General features: G+C 44.5%; 1 protein-coding gene across 1 annotated transcript in view; it reads right to left on the reverse strand.

Annotated features, from left to right (window-relative positions):
* Nucleotides 1-1,053: 1,053 nt before the first annotated feature.
* The window catches only part of LOC114585455 (maestro heat-like repeat-containing protein family member 2B), a 78,394-nt gene continuing 64,282 nt past the window's right edge, over nucleotides 1,054-15,165 (reverse strand). Inside the window, exons 35-40 of the mRNA XM_077917400.1 lie at nucleotides 13,613-13,759; nucleotides 10,760-10,933; nucleotides 7,553-7,708; nucleotides 5,877-6,008; nucleotides 2,845-2,947; nucleotides 1,054-1,288 (exon numbers count right to left, since the gene is read on the reverse strand). Of these exons, the coding sequence (XP_077773526.1) occupies nucleotides 1,101-1,288; nucleotides 2,845-2,947; nucleotides 5,877-6,008; nucleotides 7,553-7,708; nucleotides 10,760-10,933; nucleotides 13,613-13,759 (900 nt within the window). The 3' untranslated portion in view covers nucleotides 1,054-1,100. The remainder of the gene's footprint in view (nucleotides 1,289-2,844; nucleotides 2,948-5,876; nucleotides 6,009-7,552; nucleotides 7,709-10,759; nucleotides 10,934-13,612; nucleotides 13,760-15,165) is intronic.

A 15,165-nucleotide genomic window follows, 5' to 3' on the forward strand; every position in this document is an offset into this window, starting at 1 on the left:
CGTTTGTGTATAGCTTTTGCTTTTGCTGTTCTCTCTGAGATGACATGAGAGAGAGAGACGACATGTTTCTTTGTTCTGATTTATGATTAATAAATCTGTAGGTATAGTATGACTTCACAAGCCTCACACCTATTCTGTGTGCACAGTACACTCTGCTAATAGCGTGCCCTGGCTTTTGAAGCTCAGGTCGCTGATGTACGTCGGAGCACGGGCCGATGGAAGGAGACGGCTTATCAGCTAGCCTCCCGGCCCTCTGCATGTTAACAGTTGGGTGGGTGATTGGCGACTGCGGCAAGGGCTGCTGTGGATTGGCTACCGCTGTGGCAATTGTGCGTGCGATTGGCGGCGGGTGGTGGCGAGCAGTCAGACGCTTGTTTTCTTCTGTGATGCTTGCGATGGGCAGCGTTTGTCAGTCGGGTAAGTGATTTTTGGCTCAACAACTTTGGACAATCCTCCCCATTTTCTTAAATTGGAATCCCCAAAAGTAGCTGACGTCTTATATATGAGAGCGTGCTATACACAGAAAAATACAGTATTTTGTGGGATGTTATCTGTTGGAGCAGTCAAATACAACATTCCTTGTTTCTCTACAGTGGACACAGGCAGCGGGGTGTTACTCCAGCCAGTATAACTTCCTGTTCCACTGGTCTGGAGCATCCTCCCCCTGCGTGTGACCAGGAAGATGGGCGTGACTCTGGCTCACTCCATAAATGATCAAGCCAGACTGGATTGCTTAATTAACGAGGTTCAAACGAAACTGCAAACTAGCTTCCTGCTGTATCGAGGGGAATGTGTTTTTTTAAGGACGTGCATGAATAAGAGTAAAATAATGGAACCAGGAGGGGAAGTCGAGGGAAGTCAATTAAGTTTTATGGTTTAAATTTATGGATGTGAATATTATTATTGTTTTTTATTTTTGTTATTTTTGGAAAATTAATAATATGTTATCAAAAGAGAGAGAGAGAGGGGAAAGAGAGGAATGTGCTCTGCTACATGACTCTCTAGTGTGAGTGAAGGAAGGATAATATTGAATCAATACATCCTCTCCGACCATCCTTAACATTCCGACATATTTTCTGTGCCATTCACTACTTGCATTGTTAGAAAACCCCTACAATGGAAGGGAGAAGGAGGAGAAGCATATCCTGGAGCAGGTCTCGCAAGCAGAGTTGCTGCTGCCCTCCTTGGAAACCACTGCAGAGGTGACTTTTGGGTGACTTACAGGCCAGCAGTAGCAGCCGCAAAGTCTCGTCTAATTCTGTGAGCTGCATGCAGTCCAGAATGACTCCTGGAGGAAAGAAGTCAAACAAGGACAGGTCAGGTATCTGATGCCATCTTAGCTATAAAATCCCCAGAGTGGTTTAATAATAATAAAAATAATAATAAATTTTTATTTGTACCCCGCCCTCCCTGGCCAGAGCCGGGCTCAGGGCAGCTAACATCATAAAACTAACACAGTATACAGTCATACCTTGGGTTACAGACGCTTCAGGTTGCGCGTTTTTGGGTTACGGATGCGCCGAAACCTGGAAGTGGGTTACTTCCGGGTTTCAGTGCTCGCGCATGCGCAGATACACTAAATCACGCTTTGCACATGCGCAGAAGCGCCAAATCGCAACCCACATGTGCGCAGACGCGGCGCTGCAAGTTGCGGATGCTGTGGGTTGCGAACGTGCCTCCCGCACGGATCATGTTCGCAACCCGAGCGTCCACTGTACAAAGAACATAAGAACATGAAAACAGGCAGTCAATTAATTAAAATACATCTTAAAATTAGTTCAGAGCAAATGAAAATCTGGACAGATGGCAGTCCACAGGTAAAATTGAGAGTGGTTTAACAGTCAATAGCCCTTTCCATGGAACTCTGGGAATTGTAGTTCTGGAAGGGGAGCAGGGGTTGGCCAACAACTCACGGCGCCTGTCCCAAACTACACTTCCCAGAATTCTTTGGGGTTGGGGAGCCCAAAGGGGTATAATAGTGAAACTTACCGGAAAATAAGAAATCAAGATAACAAGCTTTTTTTATAAAAGAATGGAAATGATTGACTGAATATTTACAAACTGTAGACAGATAAGAACATTGGCAGCATAATTGTAATAACCTGCAGTTTTATAAGAGTATGTATTTAAAGGAGATGAATATACGAGCAAATTGATTTAATTTGCATATGCAGAAAATATTAAAAATAAATTTAATAAATTTAATAAATAAATTTAAGGAACTGAAGAAAGAGGGGGAAGGAAATCAAGTTTTGAACTGTTAAAGTGATTGAAATGTATAAAACTGAAAATCATAAATAAAATATTCTTTAAAAAACACGATGCGGTATAATAGTGTAACCTGAGTGTGAGATTCCTGGACTTGTCATACTGTAAATCTGATGAGGACCCTCCTGTAAACTCCGTCTAAGGGGGAAGGTGCAAATGAAGTACTTCAAATATTTAACAATAACCACCAATTTCCATGAAGATTTCATGTCTGCTGAAGAAGTCAGAAACTTATTTCCTCTCTCCCCCATGTGTGTGTCTCTCTGTGTGCATACATCAATATGACTAGAACAATCATATCTAACCTGGTGCCTTGCAGATGTTTTAATCAATCAATCAATCAATCAATCAAATCAATCAAATCAATCAATCAATCAATCAATCATTAGACTTATTAGTAGCTGGCTATCTGAAGTCTCCAAGTGATTTGCATTTAAAAACTTAAACATAATTACATTACACCATGGACCATTCACATGAAACACCGACGTTCTCATGCAAAGACCAACAACTCGTGTTCACAGGCGGACAGAGAAGACTACGTCTCCCATCAGCCCCGGCGGCCTGGCCTCTCACCTGACAACTCAAGGGCTCTGATCTGGATCTCTTCCCACCTGCTTTGGAAATAGGCTTTCGTCTTTTTCAAGAGCTCCCTCCTCATCGCTGGGTGGCTGTTTACCTGACATTGACCAAACACAACATTCTCATTAGCTTCCTTGGCTGCCGGAAAAAAGATAAATAAAATAAAAAGAGAGAATAGTGATATGACAAAATGGCTCTCTTAATATTAATTTTAATAAATTTAATTTAAATTTTTAAAAATTTTAAAAATTTAAATTTAAATTTCCTGTTTAGGGAAGCTTTTAATGTTTGATGTATTATGGTATTTTAATATTTTGTTGGAAGCCGCCCAGGGTATAAATAATTTTAATTTTTTTTTTTAAGATATTTATTAAAGTTTCAAACAATAAAACAAACTTCACAAAACAGAATAAGAAAAAAGAAAAAACACCATCACCATCAATCCAAAAACCAAAAAAGCACAGTAAAAATACCCTCATGAAAAGCAAAAGAAAAAAGACATAAAAAAGACATAGAAAAAACCAGTTTCTCAAATATTATTCTCATAATCCTCCTTCCAGACTCCCTCGCGTCTCCCTTTTCTGTGTTCCCTTTTACACAATCTTATTCAGCAATGCCTCACCTTCTTTTAAATCTTATTTCATATTATACATTTCAACTATTATGCCTTCAGTTTTCCCCATTTTTTCATTTTGATTAAATTTGACATAATATTATTCTGACTTCACCTTTGTTCTGAAAACCATTTTTTACATACTCCTTTCAAGTATATCACTAATACCATATTTTCTTTATGTCCCGCATCATTCTAACATTCATACAATTTGCAATGCTTTTGCAAGTAGTCTTTAAATTTCTTCCAGTCCTCTTCCACTAGCTCTTCTCCCAGGTATTGGATTCTGCCAGTCATTTCTGCCAATTCCATATAGTCTATCAATTGCATCTGCCATTCTTCCAGAGTGGGCAAATCTAGTGTCTTCCAGTGTTTTGCGATAAGTATTCTTGCTGCTGTTACTGCATACATAAAGAAAGTTCTGTCCTTTCTTGGCACCATTTGGCCAACAATGCCCAAAAGAAAGGCCTCTGGTTTCTTAGGGAAGGTATATTTAAATACCTTTTTCAGTTCATTATAGATCATTTCCCAGAAAGCCTTGACCTTTGGGCACGTCCACCAAAGGTGAAAGAATGTTCCCTCAGTTTCTTTACATTTCCAACACTTATTGTCTGGCAAATGGTATATTTTTGCAAGCTTGACTGGGGTCATGTACCACCTGTATATCATTTTCATAGTATTTTCTTTCAAGGCATTACATGCCATGAATTTCACACCAGTGGTCCATAACCATTCCCAGTCAGCAAACATAATATTATAGCCAATGTCTTGCGCCCATTTTATCATAGCTGATTTGACCGTTTCATCCTGGGTATTCCATTTTAACAGCAGGTTATACATTCTTGAAAGTATCTTAGCTTTAGGTTCTAACAATTCTGTTTCTAATTTCGATTTTTCCACCTGGAAGCCTATTTTTTTGTCCATATTAAAGACCTCCCTAATTTGATGATAATGTAACCAATCTCGCACTTTATCTTTTAATTTCTCAAAACTCTGCAATCTCCATATGTCTCCTTCTTTTTCTAGTATCTCCCAATATTTCGGCCACTTGGCCTCCATATTGAGTCTTTTCTGAGCCTTAGCTTCCATTGGTGACAACCACCTTGGGGTCTTGTTTTCTAATAAATCTTTATATCTTGTCCAGACATTAAACACTGCTTTCCTGACAATATGGTTCTTAAATGCTTTATGAGCTTTCACCTTGTCGTACCAAGATATGCATGCCACCCAAACACATTATTGAACCCTTCCAGATCCAAGATATCAGTGTTCTCTAGAAGCAGCCAGTCTTTCAACCAGCAGAAAGCTGCTGATTCATAATACAGTTTCATGTCTGGCAGGGCAAACCCCCCTCTTTCTTTAGCATCAGTCAGTATTTTAAATTTTATCCTGGGCTTTTTGCCCTGCCAAACAAACTTAGAGATATCTCTCTGCCACCTCTTGAAACAATCCATCTTGTCCACAATCTGCAAAGTCTGAAACAAAAAGAGCATTTTTGGCAATACATTCATCTTTATAGCAGCGATTCGACCCAACAAGGAAAGCTTCAGTTTTGACCAAATTTCTAGATCCTTTTTGACTTCTGACCAGCATTTTTCACAGTTATCTTTAAATAGGTTCAGATTTTTAGCCGTCATATTAATCCCTAAATATTTCACCTTTTTAACCACATTTAACTCTGTCTCCTTCTGAAACCTTTCCTTTTCCATAATTGTCATTTTCCCCCCAAAACCTTAGCTTTTTGCTTGTTTAATTTGAATCCTGCCACCCGACCAAATTCTTGAATAAGTTCTAAAACCCATTTCATACTAGATTCTGGCTCCTGTAATGTCAAAACCAGGTCATCTGCAAAGGCCTTAAGTTTATATTGTTTGGCTCCGACTAATTTTAATTTTAATTTTAATAGCTGATAGATCACACTGTAGTGCCTTTTGTGACAAATATCTCTTTTGAGTTTCATGACCAAACACGGTGCTGTGCGTTTTATAGAAATTAAATATACAAACAAAATGAACAGGCATTTCCCATCTCTTCCCTGTCCCCCCCACTTCCGTAATATTGGGTGTGGAGTGGCCAGTTTCTGAATTCGTGAGGCCTCCTCTACTCTTAGGAACCATAGAAGCAGGATTCATGCATCACAGGGGGGTTGAGCTAGATGACCCCGCGGGGTCCCTTCCAACTCGGTAACGTTTCTATGATTTCTCGACTTCACTGCCGCCTTCCTGCCATTCTGCCACAAGGACACTGCACTTCCAGCAGGCCTAGGCAAACTTGGCCCTCCCAATGTTTTGGGACTACAACTCCCATCACCCCTGACCACTGATGGGAGTTGTAGTCCCAAAACATCTGGAGGGCCGAGTTTGCCTGTGCCTGACTGATAGCCTCCTCATTCAGGGATCTCTTTGTCTCTCACCAGCTGCTTGCATATGTGCATGCGTAAATTCGGGAGCCCCAAACTGCTGGTGGTGTACAGTTCTTCCAGATGGACCCTCAACTTCCCTTTGGCCAAAAATGGCACCGAGTGTAGAAATGCAGCTCTGCAGGCCTGCAAGAAAGAAGAGAGAGGGTGTGTGGGGAAAGCAGAACTGTGCAGTTTCAGAATTATCGATAGGCTCCTTCAAGGACGTGAATGCACTGCAGGAAAATAATAATAATTTACAGTTGTAAGAAAAATAGTGCTCCCTTTCCCTTATGGGGTATCTAAGAGCCAGGATAGAGTCCTTAAGTATCTATCGGAAGGAGAAAAATAACAGAGGCATAACTGTCAACTTACAGATTTGAAAATAAGGGACCAGCAGCCTCAAAAATAAGGGATCAGCAGCCAAAATAAGGGAATTTCAGAGCACAGGTATGTTCGACTTCTGAGCCCCTTCAAGCCAAAGGCAGAAAGCCCAGCCAGCAGCCAAACGAAGCCTCAAGCGGTGGTTCCCACAGCGCAGCAACCCAGCAAAGGGGATGCAGCAAGGAAAACCACCATCACCTCTCCCCTGGGAAGCGCTGAGCAAAGGCGAGTCCCCAGGCAACGCGGCTGATTTGATCGGCACAAGGCATGCAAGCTCCACCCCCCAGTCGTTCTTAGACTCCTTATTGGGTGAGCAACACAGCCAAGCAACACAGTTGGAGCCTCCCTACTCCCTGGCCGGCAGGAAGGGAGGGAGAGGAGCTGCTTCCTTTGAAACCCGGGAAATTTAAGGGACCATCAATAAGGGACAGCAGCGGGACACGGCGCTGGGATAAGGGAGTTTCCCGCCAAATAAGGGACGGTTGACAGCTGTGAACAGAGGTCAACCAGAGAATATTGAGAAGGAAAGCAGCTAGTAAGCCTGATCTTTATTAAACTGTTGCAACAGGGTCCCCCACTCACCCCACGCAGGGAGGGAGGAGAGCAACCTAGAACAATGGTGTGCAAGCATTTATATAGACATTTGAAAATTGCCTCCCCTGTAGCTCAAGACCACCACCCCAAAACATCATACATGCAGTCTACAGCAGAAAACCTGTCTGCCAGGATACCCGATAACGGTCACTGGTTGCTTTTACCTGGGCATCCTGGCCATTCTTTTGTGATGTTAAATACTCAGTTCCTGAATCCAGGTTACAGGCTCACCTTATTCATACACAGATACGCCCTTAAGACAGGATTTGTGAGCAAAGAGACAAAGGGGAGGAAATTTTCCCATTTCCTTCCTCCTTGCAGAGAAACATTTGAGGTCAATTTGGGAGAGTCAAAATGGTTTCTGGATTGCTCTCCTGTACTATTTCAGACACACTTATGTATGTGTTTGCCTTGTAAATTTATGGACATATGATTTATATATGAGAGACCTCAGAATTCCTATAACATAAACATTGAGCAAGACAGATTTACTTCTGAGTAGACACATTTAGGATTGCACTGATCTAGGAGGTGCCAGTCTAGACAGTTATTATGAGAGATCTCTCAGAGATCAAATTATGCAGGAACCTCTACTTTGGGCCTCACTCTGTGCCATCGTAACGTGACTTTGCCAGGAGGCAACGACTAAGGAACTATCACTTTCCTTTGGTATTCAGCGACCCAGATGGGATGGACGGGGCTCTGGGTCTTACCTCAGACACCTTGGGATTGGGGTCCCACTGGTGAATCAGAAGCGGCACCAAACTCTTCCTCGCTTGCTCGGCAAAAAAAGTTCTGTATCTGAATTTCGGCAAGTCAGCCAGGATGCCAAAGAGATGGAATGACGCCTCGCGAATCTCCGCATCAAACTGTAGGCAGGAAAAGAAACAACCTGCAACCGATTATCATTCTTTATTTATAATTTCATAAAATGTATACACTGCATGATAGTAAAAGAAATCAGCAACTGCATAGAGATATTTTACTTTCTTGGGCTCCATGATCACTGCAGATGGTGACAGCAGCCGCAAAATTAAAAGATGCCTGCTTCTTGGGAGAAAAGCAATGACAAACCTAGACGGCATCTTGAAAAGCAGAGACATCACCTTGCCAACAAAGGTCCGTATAGTTAAAGCTATGGTTTTCTCAGTAGTGATGTATGGAAGTGAGAGCTGGACCATAAAGAAGGCTGATTGCTGAAGAATTGATGCTTTTGAATTATGGTGCTGGAGGAGACTCTTGAGAGTCCCATGGACTGCAAGAAGATCCAACCGATCCATTCTGAAGGAAATCAGCCCTGAGTGATCACTGGAAGGACAGATCCTGAAGCTGAGGCTCCAATACTTTGGCCACCTCATGAGAAGAGAAGACTCCCTGGAAAAGACCCTGATGTTGGGAAAGATGGAGGGCACAAGGAGAAGGGGACGACAGAGGACAAGATGGTGGGACAGTGTTCTCGAAGCTACCAGCATGAGTTTGACCAAACTGCAGGAGGCAGTGGAAGACAGGAGTGCCTGGCGTGCTCTGGTCCAGGGGGTCACGAAGAGTCGGACACGACTAAACGACTAAACAACAACAACAACAATCAAAACTATTTACAAAACGACGAAACAATAAAATCAAGACGAAAATAAACTGCTGAAACAGGTTACAATTCATGCCAGCTTTTTAAGCAACTGGGTAAAAGGTAAAGGGACCCCTGACTGTTAGGTCCAGTCGCGGATGACGCTGGGGTTGTGGCGCTCATCTCGCTCTAGAGGCCAAGGGAGCCAGCGTTTGTCTGCAGAAAGCTTCTGGGTCAAGTGGCCAGCAGGACTAAGCCGCTTCTGGCGAACTAGAGCAGTGCATGGAAACGCCATTTACCTTCCTGCCAGAGCGGTCCCTATTTATCTACCTGCACTTTGATGTGCTTTCGAACTGCTAGGTGGGCAGGAGCTGGGACTGAACAACCGGAGCTCACCCCATCGCGGGGATTCAAACCGCCGACCTTCTGATTGGCAAGTCCTAGGCTCTGTGGTTTAACCCACAGTGCCACCCGCATCCCCCAAGCAACTGGGTTGTTGTAGTTGTTTAGTCGTGTCTGACTCTTCGTGACCCCATGGACCAGAGCACGCCAGGCACTTCTGTCTTCCACTGCCTCCCGCAGTTTGGTCAGACTCATGTTTGTAGCTTCGCGAACACTGTCCAACCATCTTGTCCTCTGTCACCCCCTTCTCCTTGTGCCCTCCATCTTTACCAATATCAGGGTCTTTTCCAGGGAGTCTTCTCTTCTCATGAGGTGGCCAAAGTCTTGGAGCCTCAGCTTCAAGATCTGTCCTTCCAGTGAGCACTCAGGGCTGATTTCCTTCAGAATGGATAGGTTTGATCTTCTTGCAGTTCATGGGACTCTCAAGAGTCTCCTTCAGCACCAGAATTCAAAAACATCAATTCTTTGGTGATCAGCCTTCCTTATGGTCTAGCTCTCACTTCCATACATCACTACTGGGAAAACCATAGCATGAGCTATACAGACCTTTGTTGGCAAGGTGATGTATCTGCTTTAGATAGCGGTATTTCTAAAAGAGAAAGGGAATCAGGAGTCATCAATTACTCCTTATCTTATCTCCTATCCTGTATCAGTGCTAAGTTCTCCAATCAAAGTGGTTGAGTAGGCAACTAGGGGGTAACCCTAGCAAACTGGCAAATATAGCTCAGTAGGAAGAATGTGAAACTCTTAATCTGAAAGGGATGGTTGGGGAGACAGGATCTTCAACCTCTTAATTCCAGTAGCTTGCAGAAAATTAGCTCTCCGTGGTGTAGTGGGAAAGTTTGGAAAAGAAAAACAAAAATCCTCCAGAGACCTTCATATTTCTGAAATAAACTTTGTGACAGTTCAAAGCACTTTTTAAAAGTTCTCAGTAACCTTTACGACAACCCTGTAAAGCAGGCCAGTGTTATTCTTTCCCCTATATTGCAGATGGTGAGAGACTGGTTTGCTTAAGAAGGTGGTAGCCAAACTCAGCACTCCAGATGTTTTGGGACTACAACTCCCATCATCCCTAGCTAACAGAACCAGTGGCCAGGGATGATGGGAATTGTAGTCCCAAAACATCTGGAGAGCCGAGTTTGGCCACCATGGGCTTAAGAGCATTGAGTGAATTTGCTCACATGCTTAAAGGTAAAGGACCCCTGGATGTTTAAGTCCAGTCAAAGGTGACTATGGGGTTGCGGCGCTCATCTCGCTTTCAGGCCAAGGGAGCTGGCGTTTGTCCACAGACAGCTTTCCGGGTCATGTGGCCAGCAGGACTTTACCGCTTCTGGTGCAATGGGACACCGTGACTGAAACCAGAGCGCACGGAAACGCCGTTTACCTTCCCACCACAGCGGTACCTATTTATCTACTTGCACTGGTGTGCTTTGTACTGCTAGGTTGGCAGGAGCTGGTGCAGAGCAATAGGAGCTCATCCCGTTGTGGGGATCCGAACCGCCAACCTTCTGATCGGCATGCCCAAGAGGCTCCGTGGTTTAGACTACAGCGCCACCTGTGTCCCTTAACTACCACCCAAGACCAATCCACAGCTTCCTGGAGGGTCCATTGCGCAACATCACTGCAGAGCATCCCTTCCCTATAGCAGAGATGAGCTGGCAGCAAGCAATGGCAAGGGCTGTAGCTCATTGGCAGAACATCTGCTTCACAAGCAAAAGGTCCTAGGTTCATTCCCCATTGGTGTCTCCAGGCAGTGTAGGAGAGCCTTTTGGCTTGAAAGCCCCAGAGAGTCGCTGCCAGTCGGTGCAGACAACATTGAAGTAGATGGAACCATAGTCTGACTCATTCATTGCAAGACAGTTTCCTATGTTCATCATGGTAAGGTAACTTGAAACACACAGCCGGATCGCAGGAAAATTTGAAGGGTGGGGTTGGGGTTCTATCACTGGCTTACATCACTCAGGTAGGTGGTGGTCTTCGTAGAGATGTCTTTGAACATGAAGCCCACATCCTGCCTCTTTAGGTGAGGAAAGACCAGGGCAAGGGCTCTGAGACCCTCCAGCACCACATTTGCGTCGTACAACGTTCCCAGGAAAATAGCCACAATGGTCCTCTTCTGCTGTTTCACCTGGAAGGGAGGAAGAAGAAGAGGAGCTTGGATTTGATATCCCGCTTTATCACTACCCGAAGGAGTCTCAAAGCAGCTCACATTCTCCTTTCCCTTCCTCCCCCACAACAAACACTCTGTGAGGTGAGTGAGGCTGAGAGACTTCAGAGAAGTGTGACTGGCCCAAGGTCACCCAGCAGCTGCATGTGGAGGAGCGGAGACGCGAACCCGGTTCCCCAGATTACGAGTCCACCGCTCTTAACCACTACACCGCACTGGCTCCCATGATGAGCGCCCATGATATGGGAGACGGGCAAGAGTCCTTTTTCAAAATACTCGTTTTATCTTCATGACGGATGATATACAGAACAAAAACGGGGAGGGGGGAATATAAAATCCATAATCCATTATGTGAAATAATTTACGAGGCCAAATTAAATATATTGACCAGCAAGCACACAGATACACTTTAGCATTTATTCTTAGTAAATATGCCTGGGGAAAAAAATGAAGTCTAATTAAGTCTAAGTCAATACATATGTGGCTTCTCAAATAACCTCAACTGCCTCTTGGCTTAGTTTAGAGCGGCCGTGGTTTTGCCTGCAGTACAGTGGTACCTCGGGTTACAGACGCCTCAGGTTATATACGCTGCAGGTTACAGACTCTGCTAAACCAGAAATAGTGCCTTCGGTTAAGAACTTTGCTTCAGGATGAGAACAGAAATTGTGCTCCGGTGGCATGGCGGCAGCGGGAGGCCCCATTAGCTAAAGTGGTGCTTCAGGTTAAGAACAGTTTCAGGTTAAGTACGGACCTCTGGAATGAATTAAGTACTTAACCCGAGGTACCTCTGTATATAGAAATGAGCAAACCAGTGATATTTTAGGGAGTAGGCTAGCAGGCCATGACTTACATCACAGGAGCCTACACAACACCAAACGCTGTTACTGTATGTAGGTTTTATTTTATTTGTTTTTTATTTTATATTTTGGAAATGTACATCCAGATTTTTTTTCCTTTAAATTTTTTGGGGGCCCCCAAGAGAGTGGGGGCCCTAAGCTATAACTTGCTTAGCTTATACAGTGGTACCTCGGGTTACATACGCTTCAGGTTACAGACTCCGCTAACCCAGAAATAGTACCTCGGGTTAAGAACTTTGCTTTAGGATGAGAACAGAAATTGTGCTCCGGCGGCGCGGCGGCAGCGGGAGGCCACATTAGCTAAAGTGGTGCTTCAGGTTAAGAACAGTTTCAGGTTAAGAACGGACCTCCGGAACGAATTAAGTTCTTAACCCAAGGTACCACTGTATACAGAAACATCGTATTGAATAAAATTCTCCCACTGCTCTAATGAATCATTTGGTCCTTCCATAAAGACTTTGAAATACAGGGCAGGCTTCCCCATGTCAGCTGAAGCCCCCAGCAAGGACTTCCATTCGCACAATGGGACTTCCCCCCCTTCTTCCCACATGCACCCCCCCAAACTGGCTTGGGGGGGTGTCTGGAGAAGCCCCAGTGCAGTGCTTGGAGCAGGGGGAGAAAGAGGATTGTTCTCTCTGGCAAGCCGAAATGCTGGAATCATAGAATTGTAGAACTGGAAGGGACTCAGAGGGTGGTCTAGTACAGGGGTTCAGCAACATTTTTCAGCCTTGGGCTGGTCCACCTGTTAGGATATACCGGTAGTTCCGTTCCACCTCAAAAGGGAACAGGCATGACTGTTGTGTGTCGCACTTGCTGGGAACTTCCGTTTGTATATTTCTTTTGCTTTTAGCTGTTTGCTGGAGACGAAGGGAAGCAGACATGTTTTTTTCCTTTGTTCCTGAACTATGCTGAATAAATGCTGTAAATATGCTTACACATGGCTCTGTCCGCCACTTCTGCTGCAAGAAGATTTATTCACTCTGCTGATAGAGCGTGCCCAGTCTCTAAATGTATCTGAGGCTTGTGTTGCTGTCTGATGCTGTTCCAAGGGAGACCGGTGATCGCCCGGCTGCCGGCCGGTAGCTGCAGCCAGCTGGGGGCCTACCTTATGCCCCCATCTCCCTGGCAGTATCCCAACACCACTGTCCCTCAGACCATGTGGTGGCCTGGACTATATTTTGGGGGGTGGGGGAATGAATGCATTCCTGTGCCCCACAAATAACCCAGAGATGCATTTTAAATAAAAGCACACATTCTACTCATGTAAAAACACGCCGATTCCTGGACCATTCGTGGGCCAAACTGAGAAGGCAATTGGGCCAGATCTGGCCCCCGGGCCTTAGGTTGCCTAGTCCTGGTCTAGTATAACCCCTTGCAATGCAGAAATATGTTCCGTATGGGGCTTGAACCTGCGACCTTGGTGAAATCAGCACCACAGTCTAACCAACGGAACTATCCAGCCTGCACAGACAGAACGATCAGAAGACCAGGATGTCGAATTCCACAAAATACACAGCAAAACAAAAAGCAAACCCTTCTACGAGCACATTTAAAAAAGCCATAGGATGTTAATCAGCCAAATGCCTAGCTAAAGAGGAACATTTTCACCTGGCGTCTTCGTTGCCTTTCTTTAGGCGCCAGGTGAGCCTCCCCGGGGAAAGCATTCCACGAGCAGGAAGCCACTGCAGAAAAGGCCCTGTCTCATGTTGCCACACTCAGCGGATGCCTTTGACGCACGGGCGTCCTGCAATAACGCCACCTTTAAAGAGCAACGCCGCCTCACCTTGTCTGCAGCCACGAGGAGAACGTTTGCCAGGCCCTTGATTGCCATCTGGCGGGTGCCCAGGTGATGGTCCCCTGCCCTCTTCATCAGGAGGGGAAGAATGGATTTCAAACGCACCCTTTCTCCTAGCATGGGGTCCCGAATCGCCTGCAAATAAACAGACAATTTCATTTACTTATTTACCGTATTTTGTTGCATTTATATACTTCTTCTTCTTCTTCTTCTTCTTCTTCTTCTTCTTCTTCTTCTTCTTCTTCTTCTTCTTCTTCTTCTTTATATATATACAGTGGTACCTTGGGTTACAGATGCTTCAGGTTACAGTCGCTTCAGGTTACAGACTCGGCTAACCCATAAATAGTACCTCGGGTTAAGAACTTTGCTTCAGGATGAGAACAGAAATTGTGCGGTGGTGGCAGCAGTGGGAAGCCCCATTAGCTAAAGTGGTACCTCAGGTTAAGAACAGTTTCAGGTTAAGAACGGACCTCCAGAACGAATTAAGTTCTTAACCTGAGGTACCACTGTATATAGAAATGAGCAAACCAGTGATATTTTAGGGAGTAGGCTAGCAGGCCATGACTTACATCACAGGAGCCTACACAACACCAAACACTGTTACTGTTTCAGGTTAAGAATGGACCTCCAGAACAAATTTAGTTCTTAACCTGAGATACCAGTGTGTGTGTGTGTGTGTGTGTACACAATTTTAACAAACATATTTTCAATCAATATATCCATTTACATTTGCCCCCCTTTTTTATTCCCCCCTCGCCCCCCCAAGGACTTCCCTCAGCTCCCCTCTCTGGTTTCTTTGCACATATTGTTCTCTGCATATTGTAAAATTGTACATATCATTGCCTTATCTATCATATATTCAACTAATAAATTTGTGGATGTTTATTCAAAAGCTGCCAAGGAGTCCAAATCATTTTGTTGTCTTTTTAAATCATTTGTAAAAAGTTCCCATTCTTCCTTGAAGTCACGATTGTCCTTGTCACGCAGTTTATTTGTCAACTTGGCCAATTCCGCATAGTTTTTCTTGCCACTGTTCTTTCGTTGGGATTTCCTCATTCTCAGGAAGAGAGATACACTTTCGATTACGGAAGTCCTTGTGATTCCTCTTGCCAAACCAGAAATGTTCATTGCTATTGTTTTCTCTCTGCTACTGCCCTACGCAATGACAACACAGAGCCATTCCAGGAAACAGTGGACCACATCCAGTGCTAGTCCTACTCAGAGTAGAACCCCTGAAATTAATACTAATTGTTGTTGTTGTTGTTTAGTCGTTTAGTCGTGTCCGACTCTTCGTGACCCCCTGGACCAGAGCACGCCAGGCACTTCTGTCCTCCACTGCCTCCCGCAGTTTGATCAAACTCATGCTGGTAGCTTCAAAAACACCATCCAACCATCTCATCCTCCGTCGTCCCCTTCTCCTTGCGCCTTCCATCTTTCCCAACATCAGGGTCTTTTCCAGGGAGTCTTCTCTTCTCATGAGGTGGCCAAAGTCTTGGAGCCTCAGCTTCACGATCTGTCCTTCCAGTGAGCACTCAGGGCTG

Source organism: Podarcis muralis, chromosome 1, assembly GCF_964188315.1.
Source record: "Podarcis muralis chromosome 1, rPodMur119.hap1.1, whole genome shotgun sequence".
In the NCBI taxonomy this organism is placed as follows: domain Eukaryota; kingdom Metazoa; phylum Chordata; class Lepidosauria; order Squamata; family Lacertidae; genus Podarcis; species Podarcis muralis.